General features: G+C 42.3%; 1 protein-coding gene across 5 annotated transcripts in view; it reads left to right on the top strand.

Moving 5' to 3' along the window:
• The first annotated feature begins 6050 nt into the window (after positions 1–6050).
• Positions 6051–22822, top strand: part of LOC140476524 (MAX gene-associated protein-like) — a 107771-nt gene continuing 90999 nt past the window's right edge. For 3 of the 5 annotated variants that reach the window (XM_072569277.1, XM_072569281.1, XM_072569282.1), the window contains exons 1-2: positions 6460–6616; positions 14768–15968. In XM_072569277.1, the coding sequence (XP_072425378.1) occupies positions 14842–15968 (1127 nt within the window). In that variant the 5' untranslated portion in view covers positions 6460–6616; positions 14768–14841. Of the gene's footprint in view, positions 6104–6459; positions 6617–9460; positions 10278–14767; positions 15969–22822 lie in introns of those variants that run through there. The other 2 variants (XM_072569279.1, XM_072569278.1) reach the window with 2 other exon arrangements.

The raw sequence follows: 22822 nt of genomic DNA on the forward strand, positions 1-22822 counted from the left end.
GTACAAGCTTTCGGAGTGCTGCTCCTTCATCAGTTAGCTAGTGGGGCAGGATGATTGGAAACAGAATTTATAGAAACAGAACAAACCTCGATTACTGTTAAGTCTTAAACACTTAATCACTTGCAGGTTTCAGTTAATTAATTAATCAAAATCTGCAACCCATTCTAAGTGATTAACAACAGCAATAACTTAACAGCAATCGAGGTTTGTTCAATACATTGCATCAGTTGTATGACACTTTGATCTTTTACTATAAATTCTGTGACTGTGATCCTACCCCAGTAACTACCTGACAAATTAGCAGTGCTCTGAAATTTTGTACTTCTAAATAAACCAATTGGACTATAACCTGGTACTGTATGTTTTTTTAACCTGGTTTCCAGAAGACCTATGTTTTGGCCACAAAAATGACTCTGAGCTTCATGTTGCCTGCTACGTCAACACACCACTGTGATTCCCTGGCCAACATCTCTATCTCAGGCTTGCTGCAGTGTTCCAATGAAACTCAGTGCAAGCTGGAAGAACAATGCCTCATTTTCCACTGAGGACCCTCTAGCTTCAGGACTGGGTATTGAGTTCAATAATTTTAGGGCCTAAGCACATTCTACCATGTCTTTACCCCAAACCGCATACATCAGGCCTTGTCGGTCCCACAACCAACTCATTGTCAGCTAATAATGGTCCCCATTAGCAACTATTGATTCTCCCAGGCTGACCTTTACCCATTTCTTTGACTGACCCACTGTTGTGATCTTTCTCTAGGCTTTGTTTCCACCTATTATTTATTCTTCTCCCCCTTCCCCTAGCCCATGTTCAGTATATGTACCAACCATTTCCTAGCTACAATCAGTTCCAAAGAGGGGTCACTGGACCCAAATGTTAACTCTGCCTTCTCTTCACAGATGCTGCCAATCTGCTGAGATTCTCCAACAATTTTTGTTTTTGGTTGTTATTTACATGACTCATCAGTTATTTGTCTGGTCAATGATGATTGCATCAGGATGTCAATAATGGTGCTGTCATTGAATGCCAAAGGAAGGTGATTAGAGTCTTTTGTTAGAGATGGTCATTCCCCAGAATTTGCATACTGTAAATGTTACTTGCTCCTTGCTGCAAGTAGACATGGATTGTCTCAGTATCTGAGGAGTTGCAAATGGAACTATATGGCAATCGATCAGAATACATATGGATTATGCACAGATGGCAGCAGTTGGAATAGCAGCACTGAGTCCAAAGTCCTGGCCTGGGACTCTTCTGCTTGCTTTCTTTCATTTCTTTCTTTTTGCTTTTGCTCTTTTCTTTTGCTTTCCATTTTTGTTCTCTTTGGAGGCCTTCTTGGCATCTTTGGCATGGCGAAAGTGGGCCCAGCCTTCTGATAATAGCAGCAGCAGTGGCAGGAGTCGAATCCTGAGGGAGAGGGAGCCCTCGGAGGGCTCACGATAGCAGTGATTGTGGGCGCAGCAACAAGAGATGGTGCCAGAGTGTGGCGACTGTACTCAAGGTGGATGGTGATGGCAAGGCGGCCTCTGCAGTTGGTGGAAAAAGCAGCACCTGCGGTCTGCATCAGTCAGCTGTGGCAATGCAATCGGGCCCGAATCGGTACTCCTGCAAGATTGACTGGAGTGGTAGTTGCTTCGGCGGTACAGCAGGTCTGGTGTGCCTGGTGGCACGGCAGTGGTGGCCCCAAAGCAGGTCTCCTGAAACAGGGAAAGCATGTGAAAGAGAAGGAGGTGGAGCCTTTGTAGGAAGTGTGGTCCCAGCATTGCTCAGCATTTCAGAAAGACTGCAATGGTTAAACTTTTATCTTTATTTCTTAATTTTTCTACTTAACTCTAGGAAGATCTATAATACTTAACTTTTAACTTTATTTCTTCAATTTTTTACACTGTACTAAGAATGACTTGCAATGTTTAACTTTTAACTTTGTTCTTTGTTTCTTTTTACCTTACTCTTAAGATTTTGTACCCAGGTAGTTGTACATAAGATGTGTCATATGTGGTGACAATGTACACTTTTCACTGTACTCCTGTACTTTTGTACTTGAGTACACATGACAATAAACTCTAAATCTAAAATAATCTAAAATCTGCGCATGGAACAAACATTCTCACTACTGAACCTCTCCCGCTCCTAAACTTCCAAGAGTCAAGGCACAGTCTACTGCTACTACTCCTCACAGGACAACTCTTTCATCACAGGATGATGCTAAAATATTGCTGAGAGGCACTTTTGACATGAATCCTTGACCTCATCACCCTTATCAAGGAGGAGGAAGAGAGCATGCTGAAGAATCTCAGAGATGCCATAATTGTGACCATTTTCAAGAAAGGAGACAGGTCCGACTGTGGAGATTACAAAGGGATCTCTCTACTGTTTGCCATAAGAAAGGTAATTGTACAAATCCTCCTCAACTGCCTCCTGCCAGTGGCTGAAAAGGTTTTTCCCGAGTCTCAATGCAGCTTCCACTGATCAGAAGGCACAATGGAAATTGATTTTCTGTACGTGACAAATATAATAGTGCAGCGAACAACACCATACTCTGTACCGGTCTTCATTGATCTCACAAAGGCCTTCAACTCTATCAATGGTGAGGGATTGTGGGATATCCTCCTCAAATGCAGCCGCCTGCAGAAATTTGTCACCGTTCTCCGTCTGTTTCAGATTGACATGCAAGCTATAATCCTCATACATGGATCTACCACAGATTTAATACAGGGTCAAGCAGGGCAGCATCATCACACCAATGCTGTTCCCCACCTTCCTTGCTGCAACACTTCACCCGATCTCTATGAAGCTCCCAGTCAGAGTGGGGCTAACCTACAGGATGCATGAGAAATTGTTCAACCTTCAACACCTGCATGCCAGAACCAAGACACTCCAATCTCTGTCATTGAGTTATAGTATGCAGATCACACTTATGTGTGTGTACATTAGAAGCCGGTCTACAAACCATCATTGACACATTCACCAAGGCATTTGAGAGACCAGACCTCAGAGTAAACATTCAGAAAACAAAGGTTCTCTACCAGCCCACTCCCGCCACATAATAGAGCCTTTAAACATCAAAACTCATGGTGAGCCTACAGACAATGTGGATTATTTCCAATATCTCAGAGCCTCTCCTTGATGTGAGCAGACATTGACCATAAAATCTAACATTAGCTCCAATGCACCAGTGCAGCTTTTGGATGCTTGAAGAAGAGTATTCAAAATTTGAGACCTCAAACCCAGCACCAAGTTCGTGGTCAACAGAGCAGCTGTAGACCCCACCCTCATGTACGCAGCAAAAACATAGACCATGTTCAGCCTGACATTATGACCAGTGCTGCCTTTGCAAAATCCTGCAAATTCATTGCCAGGATAGTGAACCAAAGTGAGTATCTTCTCCCTGCAGTCCTCACTTTCTCCTAAACCTATTAATCAACTAACTGTGTTTATAACTATTTATCAGAACCAATCTAGCACTTATATCTCTAGGAATTCTTGGCACTTTAGCAAGTAAAGGAGTTTAAGAGGGCAAGGCTATAGCAGGTGAAGGAGTAGCCAAAGATGAAGACCCTGGGGTGGGGGAGTCCACAGCTACAGGACATAAGTTTAGGGTGAGAGGGAAAAGATTTAAAAGGGACCTAAGAGGCAACTTTTTCACACAGAGGGTGGTGGAGGCTAGGACAATTACAACATTTAAAAGGCGTTTGGATGGGTACATGAATAGGAAGGGTTTAGAGGGATATGGGCCAAGTGTTGGCAAATGGAACTAGATTAAGTTAGGATATCTGGTCTGCATGGACAAGTTGGACTGAAGGATTGGTTTCCATGCTGTATATCTCAATGTCTCTATGACTCAGGCCTATATCCCCAGTATCAAGACACTGCTGCAACAGGCAAGCCACATTATCTGCAAATTATCTGCATGTCCAGACACAAGACTCCTTAAATAAGCACCATACTCCAAGCTCCACAATGGTAAGTGATTACTAGGATGGCAGAGAAAATGATACAAGGACACCTTGAAAGACTCTCTGAACAAATACAACATGCCCACCAATGTGTGGAATCACTTACCCTACAACAAACTGGAGAAGGAACATTCACGAAGATACCAACTACTTTTGAGTGTCACTGAGTGAAGCGAGGGGAGGGCAATTGCAAACAGCAGAGAGCCAGCAGAATGCTAGATGCTCCCCATCCACCTATTCCTCAAACAGCACCTGCCCCATTCGTGGCAGAGTCTGCAGCTCCAGGATTGGATTATTCAGCCACTGTAGAATCCACCTCAGAGTGGAAGCAACTCATCCTCAACCCTATGGGACTGCAAAAGAACTACTACTATGCCTCACATGACAACCCTGTTATCACAGCATGGTAGTAGTGTAAGGCACTATACTGGGCCTGAGGTACGAAAACCAAAATGGTACATGGTACTACAGGTATGGTCATACCAAAGCCAATAAGGTTACATCTAAGCTTTCTTACTCGTACATACCAACCTCTTTTCAATAAAACTAAACGTGACAAACATTTGCTTTCCTAATATAGTCTTCATTTAGAATATGTTTCAAAAGTATAACTTACTCAATGATGTTTGTGTACGTTTTGAGATCTATAATTACCAACGGATTCCTTAAAATCAATTATATCACCATGGGTGAAGATTGAGTATTTCATCACCATAACTAAAAACGATTACTTTTGTGCTAATTATTGAATGGAATATAGACCCGATGGGCCTCTTTCGTTCATTTTCACTATAACTGTCAAGTGCTAAAAAGACATGGCTCGTCAGAATTCAAACGTTAAGTTTGTGCGGGGAAATATCCTCACGAAAGCATAAATAACTTCAGGTGAACAAAATCACACGGGTATCTCAGAAGGCAACATTCACAGTACAGTTAGATGACGCCTTTGACAGCCCCCGACACGTCTCAAAGTGCCGCGCAGAATAGCGATCTCAAAGGAACGGTCAACTTTATTATTTCAGAGCACAAGAAAATAGTTTGGCAGACGAACATATCCAACTAAATGCATGAAGCTGACTTGAGTGTATCTACTGGGTGGAGTCTGCCTTTGCTGCGTGGTGAACGAGCAGCGTGAAGCACTGCGATAAGATTGTGACAACGCTGCAACGAATGTCCCAGCGCAAGTGATGGCGGAGGCACTGCGTGCTTCCCGCTCTGGAGCAAAACCCTCGACCCTCCCCTGGTGTATCTGATGGGCAGCTCTTCACGGAGAGAAGGTCAAACAGCTTGCAACCTCCATGACTGTTGTGCCCCGTAACCTTGCAGCGCTAATCTGTTGCAGGAAGGTCTCACGCCCTTTAGGATTGTTACACATCCACACCTTCCCCCATTCCCGACCTCCCGCGGGGAAGTACACATGCGCACAAGACCACCGTCGCTGGACACCTCCTCCATCCTCGAAGCTCCGAGGTCGACAGAACCCCTTCCGCGCACGCGCCTCATGGGCCCTGACGGTCCCGGATCCCCGTCCCGGACCGCACATGCGTGCCGGCGTGGGTGCTTCGGGGCGTCGTGGGGAAGGGGAAAGAGCGGCGCAGGCGCAGGCCGGCAGTCGCCCCACCTGCCCGGCCCACCGCGCACGCGCAGTGCTGCCGGGAGCGTCAGTGCGCACGCATGTTTTGAGCCGTTAGGTCACGCAGGGCTAAGTGTTGGAGCGGAAGAAACGGAGTCACTCGGGTCGTGCCAAAGGGACAAACCGATTGAAAAGCGGGGAGAAATGAGTTGGAGGGGTAGGGGAGACAGATGAGAAAATATAACACAGATTGAGGGAGGTGGTTGCGATTCCCCCCCCCCCAACCAAACCCACACACTTGGGTTTCGCTCTCGGTGCGGTGTCGTGTGAGAAGGAGGTGAAGAAGGAGGGGCGGTGGGGGCGCGAGCTGACGGTGGGCGTGCCCAGGTTGCTTGTTTTTCACGCGCTCAGCTCCTCCCACCCGACTCCTCCACCTTCCCGAGGTGCAACGGTCGACGGGCGGGTGGCCGCAACAAGAGGAAAAACAAGGGAGGCCCCGAGCACGTGACAGCGGGCCAGAAGCTGGTGGTGGCGGCGGCGTCAGGACGAAGGCCCGGAGTGGGGACGCTTTGGGGTGAGGGGAGCAGGACAGAGCCAGGGGGACGAGTAAGGCAAGCGTGAGATTAGAAAAAGGGGGGGGAGGTGTGCATGTGCGCGGCTTGGGGTGCTGAAAAAGGAGGAAGCTGGACGTCAGGGAGGAGCTGCAGAAATTAGCACCTCAGTGGCAGCTGCGCGTCTGGAAAAAGGCAGGCCCAGCATGCGGGAAATCCTGCCCCCCCTCCACCTCCTCCATGAGCAGAGTTTTGTTTTGTTAGGCAATTGAGCGGGCAGGGTAATTAGGCGGCATCGAAGGGCTGTCTTATCCCAGCCTCAGCACCCACTCTGAAAGCCCAGGCTGCAGCAGGCAGGTTCTCGGGTGTAAACATCGAAGCTCGGCGAACACAGCGGAGGCAGTGAAGTGCCATCGGCGGGAGAGAATTTCCTTTTCCGTAGTTGTCCCACCCGGTACTTCCAGGATCTTTTACCGGGGGCCACGTTGCTGGAGCTAGGCACGCAGGACGCAGAGCATCTGTTTCACACGAGATGGGTAAGAAGGTCTGACTTTTAAACCGTAGCAACGCCCTGCTTTGCACGCCCCCCCCCCCGGAAGGTTTAAGAACGTGTTCAGCCTTCCTGTGTCAACATCGCCCGGGAGGAGGGGATCGGACTGCTTGTTTTTTCCACTGGTTATTTCACCTGGAGAGAAGCGTCGGACAATAAAACCCAATTTTTGTTGTTGTTGATATCTCCTGAACGCTTCTGTCTGTTAGGGCATGGCGGGAGTTTACATTTCCTGCCGATTTGTTTTGTTTTGTTTTTTTTGTTAAAGCAGCGCGGTTTGTACCTGTAAATCGAGAGGCCCAAGGGGAGAGCCTATGCATCGCGGGGTTGAAATGCTATGGGGTTGGGTTGAGGGGAGCTGGGTTTAAAAGTGTGAAGCTCTCAATCTGAGCTGAGGCGGTTCCCTGGGATAAATGGGAACAGCAATATCTTTCAGTCTCGACACGTGTGGAAAGGAACCACCCAGACCCGGCCTCGGACTCACAATAACCCAAGGGTTAGCCTGGTTGGGAGAAACATTTAACCCCTCACCCCAAATTCCCAACGTTTATAGTCCCAATCAGGTTGCTGTTGGCGGCGGATTTGGTTTGTTTACGTTGGGGGCGGATTTCTCTTGCGATTGACGAAACTCCGCTTCCTCACATTCCTGTCTTTCAGTTTGAGTCCTGGTATTTGCTCACTTACTGATTGAAAGGCGCTACAGGGTTGAGGACATTTCCGAATTAACATGAGTCAGTGTTGTACTCCTTTCAGGAAAAGAGATGGGGCTCCCCCAATAGCCACGAGGAGGTCCGGCCACTGACCCAAGGTTGGGGGCAGGACCTAGACTCTAATGCCCATCGTTGCGGAAGAGGTGTCACACGGACTGTTGGTCCCCCGAACTGGCCTCTGGTCCACATGGGTTTGGGGTGTTCGATGTTTTGGTATTTGATCACTAGGGTTTGAGGTATAGAATGTCCTGGCTGTAATCCCCAGGTTTTGGGATATAAGATGTTCTGGTTTGTGAACCATTGGTTTTGAGATAAGAGGTCAGAACATCCTAATGCCCAAGGTTTTGGGATGGTATATGTTCTGGTCTCTGATCCAGTGGGAGTTGTAATGTAGGATTTTCTGCTTTTGAAATAGTTGATACATTGGTTTTAATTTTCCAAAACTGAATAGATTCAGGGAAGGTTCCTTTAGATTGGAAAATAGCTAATGTAACTCCTTTCGTGAAAAAGGGAGGGAGGCAGAAAGGAAGCTACAGGCCAGTTAGCTTACCAACTGTCATAACCCAAATGTCAGAAGCTATTATTACTGACATTATAATGGGCCCTTAAAGTTCCGGGCAATCAAGCAGGGTCAACATGATCTTGTCAAAGGGAAATTATACTTAACTAATTTATTGAAGTTTTTTAATGAAGTAACTTGTGCTATAGATAAAGGGGACCAGAGGATGTACTGTATTTGAATTTCCAGAAGGCATTTGATATGTTGCCACTTCAGAGATTATTATGGAAAATGAAAGTTTTGGTGTAAAAGATAATATATTTGGCAAGGATAGAAGATTGGCTTGCTAACAGTAAGCAGAGTGAATTTTTTTTCTCAAGTGGTGTGCTGCAGAGTTTGGTGTTAGGGCTTCAACTACTTACACTTTATTTGATTTAGATGAAGGATTCAAAAGTTTGTTGATGGCACAGTTATGAAAGAAAGTGAGTTGTAAGGAGGATATAAGGAGCCTACAAAGGGATATATATAGATTAAGGGGGTTAGTTAACTGAATACTGGTGGGTGATACATGGTTTAATTTCTTCAGTTGTTCAGGTTACCATGGTGTCTCTTTCTCAACCTCTCCCCTCATCTAAGGCTTGGTGACGCTCAGGTTAAACCATCATTGATGTAGTTACAGAGCAACCCTATGGTCTGGTCGAACTGTGGTGACTTTGTTTTAGTTTAAGCGAGTGGGCAAAGATCTCACAAATGGAGTATTATGTGGGAATGTGTGAAATTGTCAGTTTAGCAGAAAGAATAAAAAAGGAAGTATATTATCAAAATGCTGAAAGGTTTCAGAGCTGAGAGATCTGTAGTGTAAAAATCACAAGCAGGTTAGTATGCAGGAGCAACAAGTAATCAGGAAAGCTTATGTTATGGTTTGTTGTAAGGGGAATTTAAATAAGAATAAGGTTATGCTTTAGTTAAACATGATGAGCATTACATTGCATTGGTGTGAGATTGCATCTGGACTACTGCGTTCAGAACTTGTACTTATGGAAGGATGTTCATGAGTTGGAAGCAGTTCTGAGAAGGTAAACTAGACTACCACCTGAAATTAGTGGATTGCTTTATGAGGTAAGGCTAGACAGATTAGACCTGTATCCTGTTGAATTTAAAAGAATCAGAGGTAACTCAATTGAAACATATAACATCCTGAGGGGACTTCACCAGGTGGATGTTGAAAGCATGTTTCCTCTTTTGGGAGAATCTACATCTAGGGGGTCATAGTTTAAAACTAAGGGGCACCCATTGAAAATAGAGTTGAGGAAACATTTTTTTTTGAGGGTTTAAAGTCTTTGGAATTCCCTTCCTCAAAAGTGAATCCCTTCCTCAATCTTTAAATATTTTTAAGGCTGAAATAGATTCTTGATTACCAAGGTGTGGGAAAGTTTGTTGGATGTGCAGGAATGTAGAGTTAATGTTAGAATTAGATCAATCATGATTGTTGAATGGAGGGGCAAGCTCAAAGGGCTGAGTGGCCTACTCTTATTGCTTGTTGATATTTTCATGATTCACAGGATTTTGGCGTTCTGGCCTCTGATTCTCCCCCCATCCCACGCCACTCTCACGCATGTTTTGAGCATGTGAGATGATCTGGTATCTGATCCCGGGTTTTGGGGTGTGGAATGCTCTGGTCTTTGTTCCACGGGATTTGGGGGTGTGAGATGTTCCGGTCTTTGATCCCCAGGGTTTAGGAATGTGGGATGCGCTGGTCTTTAATCCCCAGGATTTCGGGTTGTGGGATGTTCCCTGATCTCCACGGTTTTAGTTGTGGAATGTTCTGGCCTCTGATCCCAGGACTTTGAGTTGTTGAATGTTCTGGTCTCTGATTCCGCCCTGTTGCTTCACTTTCTGAGCGACAAACAATGCCACTAAGTCCGGGGCTGCTCGGTTTCCTCCCCGCTACCCGCCGCCTCCGCTGTCCTCGGAAGGGATCCGTGGAGTACGTTCGGGCTATCAAAGGTCCAAAGATCGGAGGCGTTTCGAAAACTCCGATTTGGGGGCCGAGATGAATAGAGAAGGCGCCAAATCAGATCGGGGAGCTCGATTGAAGCGGTCTGAGGCGGCAACAACTCCCCTTCACGTGGTAGGGAGGAAACGGGGATATCGGGCTTGGTGATTGTATGTGTCCCGGCAGAGTACCCGCCATCGACCCAGTCAGTCTTTTCGGTAACCGCCTGGTTCAGCCCGATATTGGGCCCGTCAGGATCCGACCGAAACCTGCCTGTGCCAGACAGGATAAATCGAGCGCAACATGATGTCTGCCGATTTCAGACCCTGCTGAAACAGCCTACTCGTTAGGGATAATATACCCTCCATGCGTTTCCTGTGGTCCGCATAGGGTAATCAGACTCTGAATCAGGACTCATTGGTTTTGCACCGTCAATAATCAGGTACATGTAAATTGTATTTACACAGATTGGACGCAAACAGGATTAAATATATTACAGAGACTGAATTGAACATTGGGTAATTATGACATTTGTAGACACATGATTGGGCTAAGCTGTGAGCTTCTATGTAACAGTAGATTTTTTTAAAAAGTAAGCATTTGAAGGAACCACAGCATCAAAATCAAGAACAACCTGCCAGTGGAGGAACAACATTTGAGACCTGATCTTTTAAAGTTTATCAATTTACTTTGTAACTTTTATTACATTGCCCCAATATTTTGAGATAACACAAATACTTTATGACTTAGTTGTAGCAGATAAGTAAACTTTGGTTGCAGGGTTTTTAAAAATATAACATCACAAAATTCAAACTTCCTTGTGTTTAAAACAATGCTTAATAGTTTAGAAAGTGAACAAGAATCTGACTTATTTTATCATACATGTTTTATGTTCTGTTACTAAGCATCCTTGCAATACTCAATGTGGATAAATATTAAAATTGAATGTAAATTCATGGCTTAAATGGAGACTAACCTTTTTAACAACAACTTAGTATTTGTGCAGCAGCACCTTTTTAATGTTTAAATGTTCTGAGGTGCTGCATTGGATGTCTATCAGACAAAAAGAAACAAATCAATCCATGGGAGAGAAAACCATAGGTGTTTAAGTTCTTAAAATAGAACAAAACAATGACGAATGCTGGTGATATAAAATATGCAAAAACAGAAATTGCTGGAGAAACTCAGCAAGTCTGGAGCATCTGTGGTCTCTTGCATGTTCGTAATTTTATTGTTTTCACCACTGGTAGCTTTGCCTTCAGCTTTCAAGGCCTTAACAACTAACGGGGTCCCAAAATGTCTCTGCCTCTCTCCTCTTTCAAACCTAAGAATTTAAACAAGCAAAACCAGAAATTATTGGAGAAACTCAGCAAGTGTGGCAGCATCTGGAGAATTAAAAGAAAGTCTGAAGGAGAGTCACTGGATCTGAAACATTAACTGATTTCTCTCAATAGATGTTGTCAGACCTGTTGAGTTTTTCTGGCAATTTCTGCTTTTGTTTCTGATGGTTCACTGGTCCCCCTACAGTGTGGGAACAGGCCCTTTGGTTCAACCAGTCCACACCGACCCTCCGAAGAGGAACCCACCCAGACCCATTTCCCTCTGACTAGTTGACCTAATGCTCTGGGGCAATTTAGCATGGCCAATTCACCTGACCTGCACATCTTTGGACTGTGGGAGGAAACTGAAGCACCTGGAGGAAACCCACGCAGACACGAGGAGAATGTGCAAACTCCTCACAGACAGTCACACGAGGCTGGAATTGAACCTGGTGCTGTGAGGGCAGCAGTGCTAACCACTGTGCCGCCCATTTATTTGGAAGAAGCTATATATGCTGTCATTGTTTGATTTAAGTTTACAATAAATAACCAGCAAGATACTGCAAGAATTTATTTTATCTTTAATTTGTATATTACTGAAAACATTTAGGAATGAGTTGCACATTGGGGGGTGGAATTAGATGGTTTTTTAGTAGAATAACAGGTGCCTCGGAGACATTTGCTGGAATCTGAGAGGTTTGAATAGTTTCTGAACATATTTGAATGATTATGAATGAAAAACTGATGTCTAATTGAGATAGTTATACACAATATAGATTATGGGGTTAGGTGTGACATTCAAACAATTTATAATTTTACTGCAAAATTGATCTTGGGCCACTTAAATTTTACTGTATTTATAGCTGTTTTGCAATGATCATTATTGTGCATTTTATTGGTGTGTGTACTGTTAACATGCCAAGGCTACAATTTGTAACTTTCTGGTATCTATGTTGTGTATATTTGAGTTAATATTTCAGGTGAAACGTTTGGAAAGTGGATAGAGAATTGCGTAACTTTTGTGATACTTATAAAGTTTGACTGATGTGGTTGAAATTCTTCATATACCTGTATTGATTTGTTTTCAGCAAGTTTTATCACTTTGAAACATTGAATCAGGTGATATTCTTTGAGTATCAAACATAAGCTCTGTGTAGCTATGTTTTAATGGTCATTGAGGTTAGGCTTTGGTACATGCCATTAGGCCAGTGTGCACATTTGAGAGTCTTAGATTGTTTTGTTATCAGCCTGAGTTCAGGTGCTGCAAGTGCTGCACCACTAATTGCTAGCAACCTGAAATGTGAATGGAGAATCTAATTTGGCTCAGGGTTAGAAAGTAATAAACACAGTTTTGACTAATATCTTTTCAGATACTGGCGAATAGTGTACGCTCTATAAAGTAAGCCATATTGGAGAGATGACTTACCGAGAGATATAAATTACACCATTTTGATGGACTTGGCAATCACTTTGTTCAGGAGTAACTTACCGGTGCAGCAGCACCTGTAGAAAGAAACTGAGTTAATTTTTTGAGTAAATTATGACTACTTTGGAACTGAAGAGAAAATGGAAAAGTGACATGGTTTATACTGTAGAAAAAAATGGAGAGGCACAAGCAGAATAGAATTGAAAATTGGAGGATGAGCAAGATTGGCGAGCATAAATGTCACAAAAGGGGTGATAGTGGGTGGGGCAATAAAACAGGTCAGAGGTTAATGAAGTTGTTGCAATGTCTATAGAATCCAGCAGGCTATAAACTGCCTAATTTGAAAATGGTACTGTTCCTCAGCTTTTATTGGGCTCGACTGCATTCGACCTAGGTCAGAAATTACAACACAAAAGCAAGATGGTGAATGAAAATGGTAGGTGACTAGAGATTGGGGTCATGCTTGAAAATTGAATGTGTGTTTTGTGAAGCAGTCACCTAATCAACGTTTGATCTCCACAATGTAGAGGAGACCATATTGCGAGCAATGAATACAGTATCCTCACCTGGAAGGACTCTTTTGAGGCTTTGGACAGTGAAGAGGGAGGAAGTAAAGGGGCATGAAGTACACCACCTGCGACTGTATGGAAAGGTTGTGACGGGGGATGAAGTGTTGGGATGAAGAGAAGAGAACCATGTTGTCATGAAGGGAATGGTCCTTTCAGATTGTTGACAGGAGGGAGGAAGTTGCTTTTAATGGTGACTTCATATTAATCATGGTGGAAATGACAGAAGATGATCCTTTAGATATGGAGACTGAATGAAAATTGAGATCAAGTAGAGAAGGGGTGAGGGCAAACATGCTCTAAACAGTTCAGGCATAGTGGAAGGCCTTATCATTCTCCGTAGGGGGGATCCTTTGTTCAGGAAAAAGAGACATATGATAGAAACACAAATGTGGAATGTAGTATAATCGCAGCAGATGCAATAGTGCGCAGAGTGGAGTTCTTTCGGGAAGCCAGGTGTGCAGAGGTGTAGCGAGGTAGCTGTGGATGTCAATGGGTTTGAAATGAATACAAGTGAACAGTTTATGCTTGGCACAAAGGAAGGGAAGAGTCTAAGATGAACTAAGTGAAGGCAATAGAAGAGTGGAAATTAGAAGCAGAATTGATTTTTTTTTTGCCAGTTCCAGTTAAGAGCAGGAAGTGGCACCAATTCAGTCTTTGACTTACTGGAGGAGAGAGTTGTGGAAGGGGACCCAAGTAGGATTGTGACAAAGAATGTTCTACAAACACCACAAAAAGGTGGGCTTATTTCAGGGGGCCCACCAATGTATCCAAGGCCATGCTTTTTTTTGGAGGAAGTGAGATAAATTAGTGGAGACATTGTTTGTGAGAACAGGCTCAGCTAGGCAGAGTGGTGGATCTGCACAGATCAGGTCTCCATACCAGGAAGAATCAGAGCCCTCAAACTATCATTGTAGGGATAGGAATGTAGAGTGATTGGATTTTCACTGAAGAGGAGATGGTTAGGACCAGAAAACTATTTGAAACATGTTGTAGGGTATCAGAAGAATCTCAAGTATGTGGGAAGAAACTGGACAAGGAAAAACAGTCTAGTTCAGAAGAAGTAAACCCAGTGGGACAGGAGCAGGAAGAAATGATAAGTCTGCCAAGAATTCCTAGTTTCTGAAATCTTTCCAAGTTATTCCCTAGTACAGGCCTTTCAGACTTGCTGATGTTCAACATTTGCTTGTTGACTTCTATCTGACTTTTCAGCGCAATGGGCTTGTATCTGTTTATTTCTGTTTTGCCACATATTGCTTGTCATGGTTCAAAGAGCACACTGGGGAATTTTAAATATTGTGCATCTGACAGCCGGCTTTATGGATCCGATAGACAACAGGAACCCTAATTGGGGATGATCCAGATCAGAAAAATGGATTCAACCAAAGAACATGCAGGGAACATACAACGACATAACTTTTCACATCTTTCTTGGAAACTTTCTTGATCTTAGTATCAAGATTCACTGTATGGCAACTGATGCATGTTAACTTAAACTGAGAGTTTGAGTTCTTTGGAAACATGGGATTCTGAACGGCCGCCAATGGAAACGGAGAAGTTAGGAATGATTCCTGATGGAATTTTATTTGACACTATAAATATTTCTGTTTGTATCTTACAGGGTGGTAGATGGGCCTCTCTTGACGACAGGTTTGGATATCTGTTTTTCTCTCTCTCTCTCTTGTTCTATCTCGGATGAGCTTTGAACTCCAAAACAATATGGAGAAACAGCAATTAGTATATACAAAACAGGAGACCAACACCACCTCAAACTCAGGCACTCCTGCTGCATACTTTGTCATTCTCAAGCAGGCACCTGGCAGTGGCGGCACTGAGCGTAGTATGTTGGTGGCTAAACAAGAACTTGGGGGTGTCCTAGAAAAAAGAAACAAATTGGGACCAGGGAATGTTCACCACCCATTCGAATGCCGCTCTGGAAATGTCTGTGTCACGTTGGAGAACCAGGAGATGTGGAGTCAGTTTTACAAACGTGGCACAGAGATGATCTTAACAAAGCATGGCCGGCGCATGTTTCCAAATTGTAAATTCTGCATCTCGGGGCTTGATTCTTCACGGAAGTACATCCTAGTGATGGATATTGCTCCTGTTGACAACCATCGCTACAAGTGGAATGGACGCTGGTGGGAAGTAAATGGTAAAGCGGAACCGCATGTGCTTGGCAGAGTGTACATTCATCCCAATTCACCTTCCAGTGGGAGCTACTGGATGAGGCAGCCCATCTCCTTTTACAAATTGAAACTTACCAACAATACGCTAGACCAGGAAGGTCATATAATCCTACATTCCATGCATCGGTACCTGCCACGCTTGCATGTTATCCCTACTGACAAACCCACTGATGTAATTCCTCTCAATGGCCCAAATGTGCTCACCTTCACTTTCCCACAGACTGAGTTTGTGGCCGTGACTGCCTATCAGAACTTAAAGATCACACAACTGAAGATTGACTTCAATCCATTTGCAAAGGGCTTTCGGGATGATGGGCTGAACAGTAGGCCCATGCGGGAATTGAGATACCGAAGCAATGAGTCAACAGATGGCGGTTGCAGTGATGATTCTGCTTCTTCCCGAAGTGCAGTATTGGACTCCAGTAAACACATCAAAATTAAAAGTGAGGAGCAATCTGAAATGCATTCCAGGCACATGAAAATGCAAGGTGACATTTGTGCATCTCCAGCTACAAGTTTTGATGAGGAATTGTATAACACTGATGAAGAGGAAGGGTGCCTCGAAGCCGAGATACCAGAAGCCAGTGAAATTGATTCAAGAATGGGCATGAGGCAGAAGAGATCAACTGAAAGGTAAGGAAAGGCTTTGAAAGAACAACAAATCAGATTTTTATTTTAACATTAACTTGTTCAAAGCTGTCTATCTCATGACAGCACCATGTCCCCTATCATTTGATACAGGCACCAAAAAACTGACTTTCTTTTTTTAAAGGAAATTCTTATTGTCCTGATGTTTAAGTAGCTGCTTAATGTCTGTAATATTCAGATAATTTGCTTTTTCTTTGCTTCAGCGTAATTTGTACTTATCAACATGAAAAAAACTCCCTTAGCCTATCTCTCTGCCCAACATGTCCATGAGAATAACAAATAGCTTAAATGTGCATTAACACTGTCCCAAACCAAATCCACAAAGTACTAAAAAAAACCCAAAGAACTCTGAATGCTGGAAATCAGAAACACGAACCGAAATTGCCGGAGAAACTCAGCAGGTCTGGCAGCATCTATGGAGAGTCCAGTGACCCTTCTTCAGAAACCATTTCTGTTTTTATTTCTAACCTCAAAGTACCTCCATTATAATAATGTGACAGTTCCAGTTTCAGTCTGGGTTTTGTGGCTTTATAAATCATTATTCTAAATTATTTTAATCTGCGTGTATTCCTGTTCTGAACTAGATTTCGGAGTTCTCAACTTGTTTTGCTAGGCCCATTACAAGGCAGAAGATATGGTTCTCCATGACATCACGAGGTTTCAGCATGAGAAAGGATAGTGTGTCAGTCCATTGGGCTATTAAGTCGTCATACACCCATTATGTTTCTCGGCACTATCATGAAGGTTAGCTGGCAATGTTTAACAAAAGGATAAACCATTTAATAGAGTGCAAGACCAATATGTGGCAGATTTGAAAAAGGCAGTATTGCTTGGTGTGAGAGATGTTAGTCACTGTAATTGATAGCAGATGTAGCACATTTCAAAGTTACTGTGTTTGTTTTTGGACGGTTATCTGTTAAACTGTAACCATCTATCTTAACTTTAGTTTCAGAACATTGAAATTGCTGTGTTTGGTGTATTGTGGTGAGCAGTTGTTAGTCTGAGGTGGTCTTACCACTGTTGAATTTGTTGATTTCTAGTAGCTAGAAATAGCACAAGGCATCACTGTCTTGAAAGAAATTGAATAAAGTCGAACAGAGTGTCTCATAAGCAGTGTGGTTTGTCTGTCAACTCCTGTATATTTTGTTATAACCTGTGGCCCTGCCTCATCAGGATGTTTAGTTGAATACTGTTATCCCAATTCATGAAGGGTGCCTAGAAAGTTTTTTTTTAAACTTTTTGACAAGCAACACTAATGGAATTTGAATCCTGTGTTAAGCAAGCTTGTCTCAGATATGTTTGACCTAGTAATTTTCCTTCAACCTAGATTGCCTTCACTTGAGTCAGTGGCACTTAATTTCAGTTTTCAAGACTAGTGAATTCTAGGCCTTTTAAATAGGCTCATCATCTCTTGATTGGCAGGTGAATAAGATCGCATGTCATGTGTCTGAAGTTTTGCCTGACAGTTTTTCAACTTTTCATAGGGAGTACTGCATCTACATTTTGGATGCAACAGTGGTAGAATAAAAACTATTTCAGAAAGAAAATAATTGTTTATTGCAATAAACAATTTTTAGGTATTCTAACTAAAGAGACTAGCAAACAGTACAATAGAATGTAAAACTAAATATATTACCTGCCATTGATATTTGGTGATCACTTTACATATGTAGTATTCTTTGTAGGTTCACATTATTCTATTCTGAAAAGTTAGTTGTTGAAGGATAGTACTGGAGCCAACCTTTACACAGTCTTGCATTTATTTACAAAGTGAAACATTACAAGCGTGAACCTTCTTACAGCACTATTCCATAATTTCAGTATAAGTATTTGAAACAAAATAACTAATTGTGAAACTCCAGTTAATGTCCTCCACCTTCATGTAATTAAATGCATGCGATTTTAAAGATTTGTAGCTCAGGTTGAGGTTCAGGTTCTAAGTTTGCTTGCTGAACTGGCAGGTTCGTTTTCAGATGTTTTGTCATCATGCTAGTTAACATTCTCAGTTTGGTGAAGCGCTCGTGTCTCTCCTGCTTTCTATTTGTGTGCCTTTGGTCTCTTAAGGTGGGTGATATCATTTCCAGTTCTTTTTTTCTCAGAGGTTGGTAAATGAGGTCCAAATTGATTGTTTTTATCAATGGAGTTCCAGTTTGAAAGCTAGGCCTCTAGGAATTCCCATGCGTGTCTCTGTTTAGCTGTCCTAGGATTGATGTGTTGTCTCTGTCAAAGTGGTGTCCTTCTTCGTCTGTACGTAAGGATACTAGTCATAGTAGGTCATGTCTTTTGATGGCCAGTTGGTGTTCATGTAGCCTGTGAACGCCAACTAGCCACCAAATGACATGACCCACTATCATTAGTATCGTTACATCCAGACAAAGAAGGACAACACATCCATCCTAGGACAGGCTAAACAGAAGCACCCACTGGAATTCCTAGAGGCCTAGCTTTCAAACTGGAACTGCATCAATAAACACACCGATTTGGATCCCATTTACCAACCTCTGAGAAAAAGAACCAGAAATGATATCACCCATCTTAAGAGACACATGGGACAGAACACCAGCACATCACTGGAGGCTTACTGATGGTGTCACCTAGCATGGTGATGAAACGTCTGAAAACAAACCTGCCAGCTCAGTAAGCAAACTTAAAACCAGAATTAAACACATTTATACACTTTTAAGAAATGTGTGGCAGATTCTCAACATTACTGTGGGAATACTTGAAATAACTTGTATACTTTTGCTGAGCACTTTATCTTATTCATTTGAAAACAATGCAATGAGTGCTTGGTAACTCTGGTGCTCCAAGTTAATTCTTGCAGGCCAGGGAATCAATTTGTTCAATGTTTTGTTGCTATTTCAGTGCATCACAGTATTAACTTGATTTGTCTATGGTCCTTCAAGACTTCTGGAAACAATCTAGTTTTGCTCAAGAAGGTTGTACCACTGATGATTGCAACTTTTCTTCAAAATACTTCATGTCCCCTTTTATTTAGCTTACCTTCTGCCTTCACAATGCATACTCCTCATGGTCATCTCTTGATTGTGTAAATCTCTGGAGATTCTGCCTCATCCAAGAACTCTGTCTTCATTGAAATCATATCTAATCACTACGTGATTTCTCATAGTGTTCATATTGTCTTACCTTACTTAAATATATCTAAAATCATGTTCCTTCCTGAAATAAAATATGGCTGTTGTGCTGGAACTGTTCAAAAGTCAAAATTCTTCTCTTCAGAAATTTAACCCAATTTGATATCTATCTGCCACTTCAAGAACTCCCATGCTTCAGCTTTGAGTGTTTTTTTTCCTCTGAATGGGAGATGAGAGACTGAATTATTACAGTTCTTTTTTATGTGCTCTTAAATCAGAAATCTGTCGATTGGAACAGTCCTCTCTTTATTCACTTAAGGATCTAATTTACTGAGGAGAAAGTGAGGACTGGAGATCAGAGCTGAAAATGTGTTGTTGGAAAAGCGCAGCAGGTCAGGCAGCATCCAAGGAGCAGGAGAATCGACGTTTTGGGCATGAGTCACTATCAAACCAGCAGACAAGGGAGGCATCACTATCAAACCGGCAGACAAGGGAGGTGCGGTAGTAGTTTGGCACTTCCTGAAGAAGGGCTCATGCCCGAAATGTCGATTCTAATTTACTGAATCAAGACTGTGCATCAGATCTTGCAGGCAGTGGTAAAGGCATGGCAGTCAATATTGTGCTTGAAGAATACTGTTTAAAGGTTTCAAGGGATCAAGAGTGTTGTTTATTTGCCCATATTCCAATTTGAATTTCAATTTGAGGTTAAAATAAGGGAATAATGGTTTCTGGGAATAGTGTAGTGTCATCAAGTAAGTTGAGCAGCCAATCAGATTGAAAAATTCATAAAGCAAATGAGAAACTATGTATCAATTGGATTTCTTAGTTTTACAGGGAAGAAAATAAGATTGGACATAAGATGTGAAAAATCAAACTTTAAAAATTTATGAAAACTCCTGTTCAAATAGTGGTATTCTATTTTTACACTTTTAATTTGGGAAGGATAGAAAAGGTATTCATAAATTATGACTGGGTATGTGTTTAAAGATGTAGCTCCATCTCATTCACCAATGATTAGTATTTTCAATGGTTTCTTCAAGAATGGTGTGAAAGGTTCTTGTCAAATCAGTGAATCTGTCTTGATTGTATTTGCAAAGACAACTCACAGGATGCAATGGCGTAGCAGAATCCATGTATATGTGTAGACGCTGGAGGTTGTCTGTTTTGGATAGTTTATTGCCGTTATGGACATACTCTGGGCCTATCACTTGTTTTCTTTGTCCTCCACTTTTTCATGCTACTTAGGATAATTCAGGAAAGGTTTTTTTAGGTATTTCTCGATCCCTCTCTGAACTTCTGATTGTTTACTGTTTTAATTTTCTGTCTTGCTCTCATACTAACTCTTCTCTGACCTCAAATGTGTGTGATACAGGTATTTCTTCTATAATGCGATGGTTGTGTTCTGTGCAACCCCACATTATTGAAAAATTGGGCTTTAGAAACTGTGCATAAAGTGTTGGTGAAGCATTCGAGTTACAGCCAACACATGTTTTAAAAGTTAACACTTTAGAAACTGTATCCCCAATTCGTCAATCATGTTACAACAAATTTGCATTTATGAAATGTGCGTTATAGCAAAATGACCAGTATTCCAGTGAAGTTCCACATAAGCTTGTGGAACAGCATTTCAGCTAGGTAGTTTATAGCCTTCTAGGCTTAACATTTTCAGACTTTAAAATCTCTCCATTTTATTTCAATTTTCGTTAGAGATTTAAATTTTACTCTCATTTTTCACTTTTGGTTTCAGACAGTTGTTATTCTGTATTGATATCTCCTTTCAGTGCACGTTTTGTCTCTTGACTTGTCTCACCTTCATCACTTCTGATGAAGTACCACCAGCTCTTGTAAGTTCCTCACCCGTGTCCCCTAACCTATCCAGTGTTTTCTGTCTTTATTTCAGGTTTTCAACATCCACAGTAATATGCTTTTGTCTAGCTTTCTGTTCTTACTGGCCTCCTTATGACTACGTTTCTCTGATTCCCACAGTCCTTCATCCTCCATTCACCCCACCCAACCCCCATTTGTACTTCAGCCATCAAAGGATCAGGACGATATTTTCAACTTCCACCCCTCCTCTTGCTTATCTCCCATCTTGGTACTCCCTAATTGTTCTTTTGAACCTTTGTCCGCAATCTGTAGCTTTACAGTAATTTTTCTTTGAGTTCCCAAGAGCTATGAGTTTGTTTTTTTTGTGCTGACACAACACTACTTCAGATTGCTCTTCACTTGCCTCACCATTAACAGATTGTCTCTAAGTTGTAAGAACATAAGCTGTGAGGGTGACAATGGTTACAAAGATTAGACAGGGTAGATCAGTGAGCAACAAGATAGCAGATGAAATATAATATGTAGATATGCAGAAGTATTCCTTTTGGTAGTAAGCATATAAAAGCAGAATATTTTTGTTTAAAAAGTCTGAAACTTGGGGAAAGTTGATATTCACAAGGATGAACTTGTACAAGGTACACAGAAGGTTACCATGTAGATAATACAAGCAGCTGGGAAGACAAATGGCATAACATTGTTGTAATGAGGTTTCAGTGTAGGAATTAAGATTTTGTTACAATAGTGTCAAACTTTGAGGCCCACACCTAGAGATTTGTGCATGGTTTTAGACTCCAGATATATTTGCGTCAGAGGCAGTCCAGCAAAGGTTTGCCATATTGGAATCACATGCTGGAGATCACAGCAGGTCAGACAGCATCCGTGGGGAGAGAGAAAGCTAACCTTTTGTAAGAGCACTCAAAATGTTAGCTTGCTGTCTCTCCAATAATGCTGTCTGACCCACTGTGATCTCCACCATTTGTTTTCAGTACAAATTCCAGCATCTGCTGTGATTTGCTCATAAAATTGTTTTCCTTATTGGTTCTGGGATGAAAAAAATTGTCCTAAATTGAGAAGCTGAGTACATTGGGTATATGTTTAGTGAAGTTTAAAATAATTCAAGTTGATTTCATTGAAACATAGAACAGTCTGAAGAGTCATGACACTAGGGGTATACACTAAAAGGTTTCTCCCCAGGTTGGGGAGTCTAGATTGTGAGAATATGATCTTAGGATAAGAGGATGATCAGTTAGGATTCTGATGAGAAATTTCCTTGCTTAAACTTTAAATCTTCCACCACTGGGACTATCATTCCACTTTAATTTTAACCCATTGCTTTATCAATTGACCAGGATTTAAGTGTTTCAACATCAAACTCACTCACTTTCTCAGTCCCTGAACGGGAGTTGTATGCTGTAGAATTCAAACTAATTGGCATCTCAAAAGCAGTTAAACCATAAGATGTAGGAGTAGATGTAGGCCATCCAGAACATAGAACTGTACAACACAATACAGGCTCTTCGGCCCTCGATGTTGTGCCAACCAAGAGTCGCTTAAATGTCATTAATGTATCTGACTCTACTACCATGGTTGGCAGTGCATTTCATACACCCAACACTGTGTAAAGAACCAACCTTTGACATTTCCTCTAAACCTTCCTCAAATCACCTTTAAAATTATCAACTCGTGATAGCCACTTCTGATCTGGGAAAAATTCTCCGGCTATCCACCCTGTCTATGCCTCACATCATCTTGTACACCTCTACTGAGTCATCTCTTACCCTTTGTTGCAATGAGAAAATCCCTAGCACTCTCCACCTTTTTTCATAAGGCGTGCCCTCCAGTCCAGACAGCATCCTGGTAAATCTCCTGTGCAGCCTCTCCTAAAGCTTCCACGTCTTTCCTATAATGAGGTGACCA

Source organism: Chiloscyllium punctatum, chromosome 4 (genome assembly GCF_047496795.1).
Source record: "Chiloscyllium punctatum isolate Juve2018m chromosome 4, sChiPun1.3, whole genome shotgun sequence".
NCBI classification, from domain to species: Eukaryota; Metazoa; Chordata; class Chondrichthyes; order Orectolobiformes; family Hemiscylliidae; genus Chiloscyllium; species Chiloscyllium punctatum.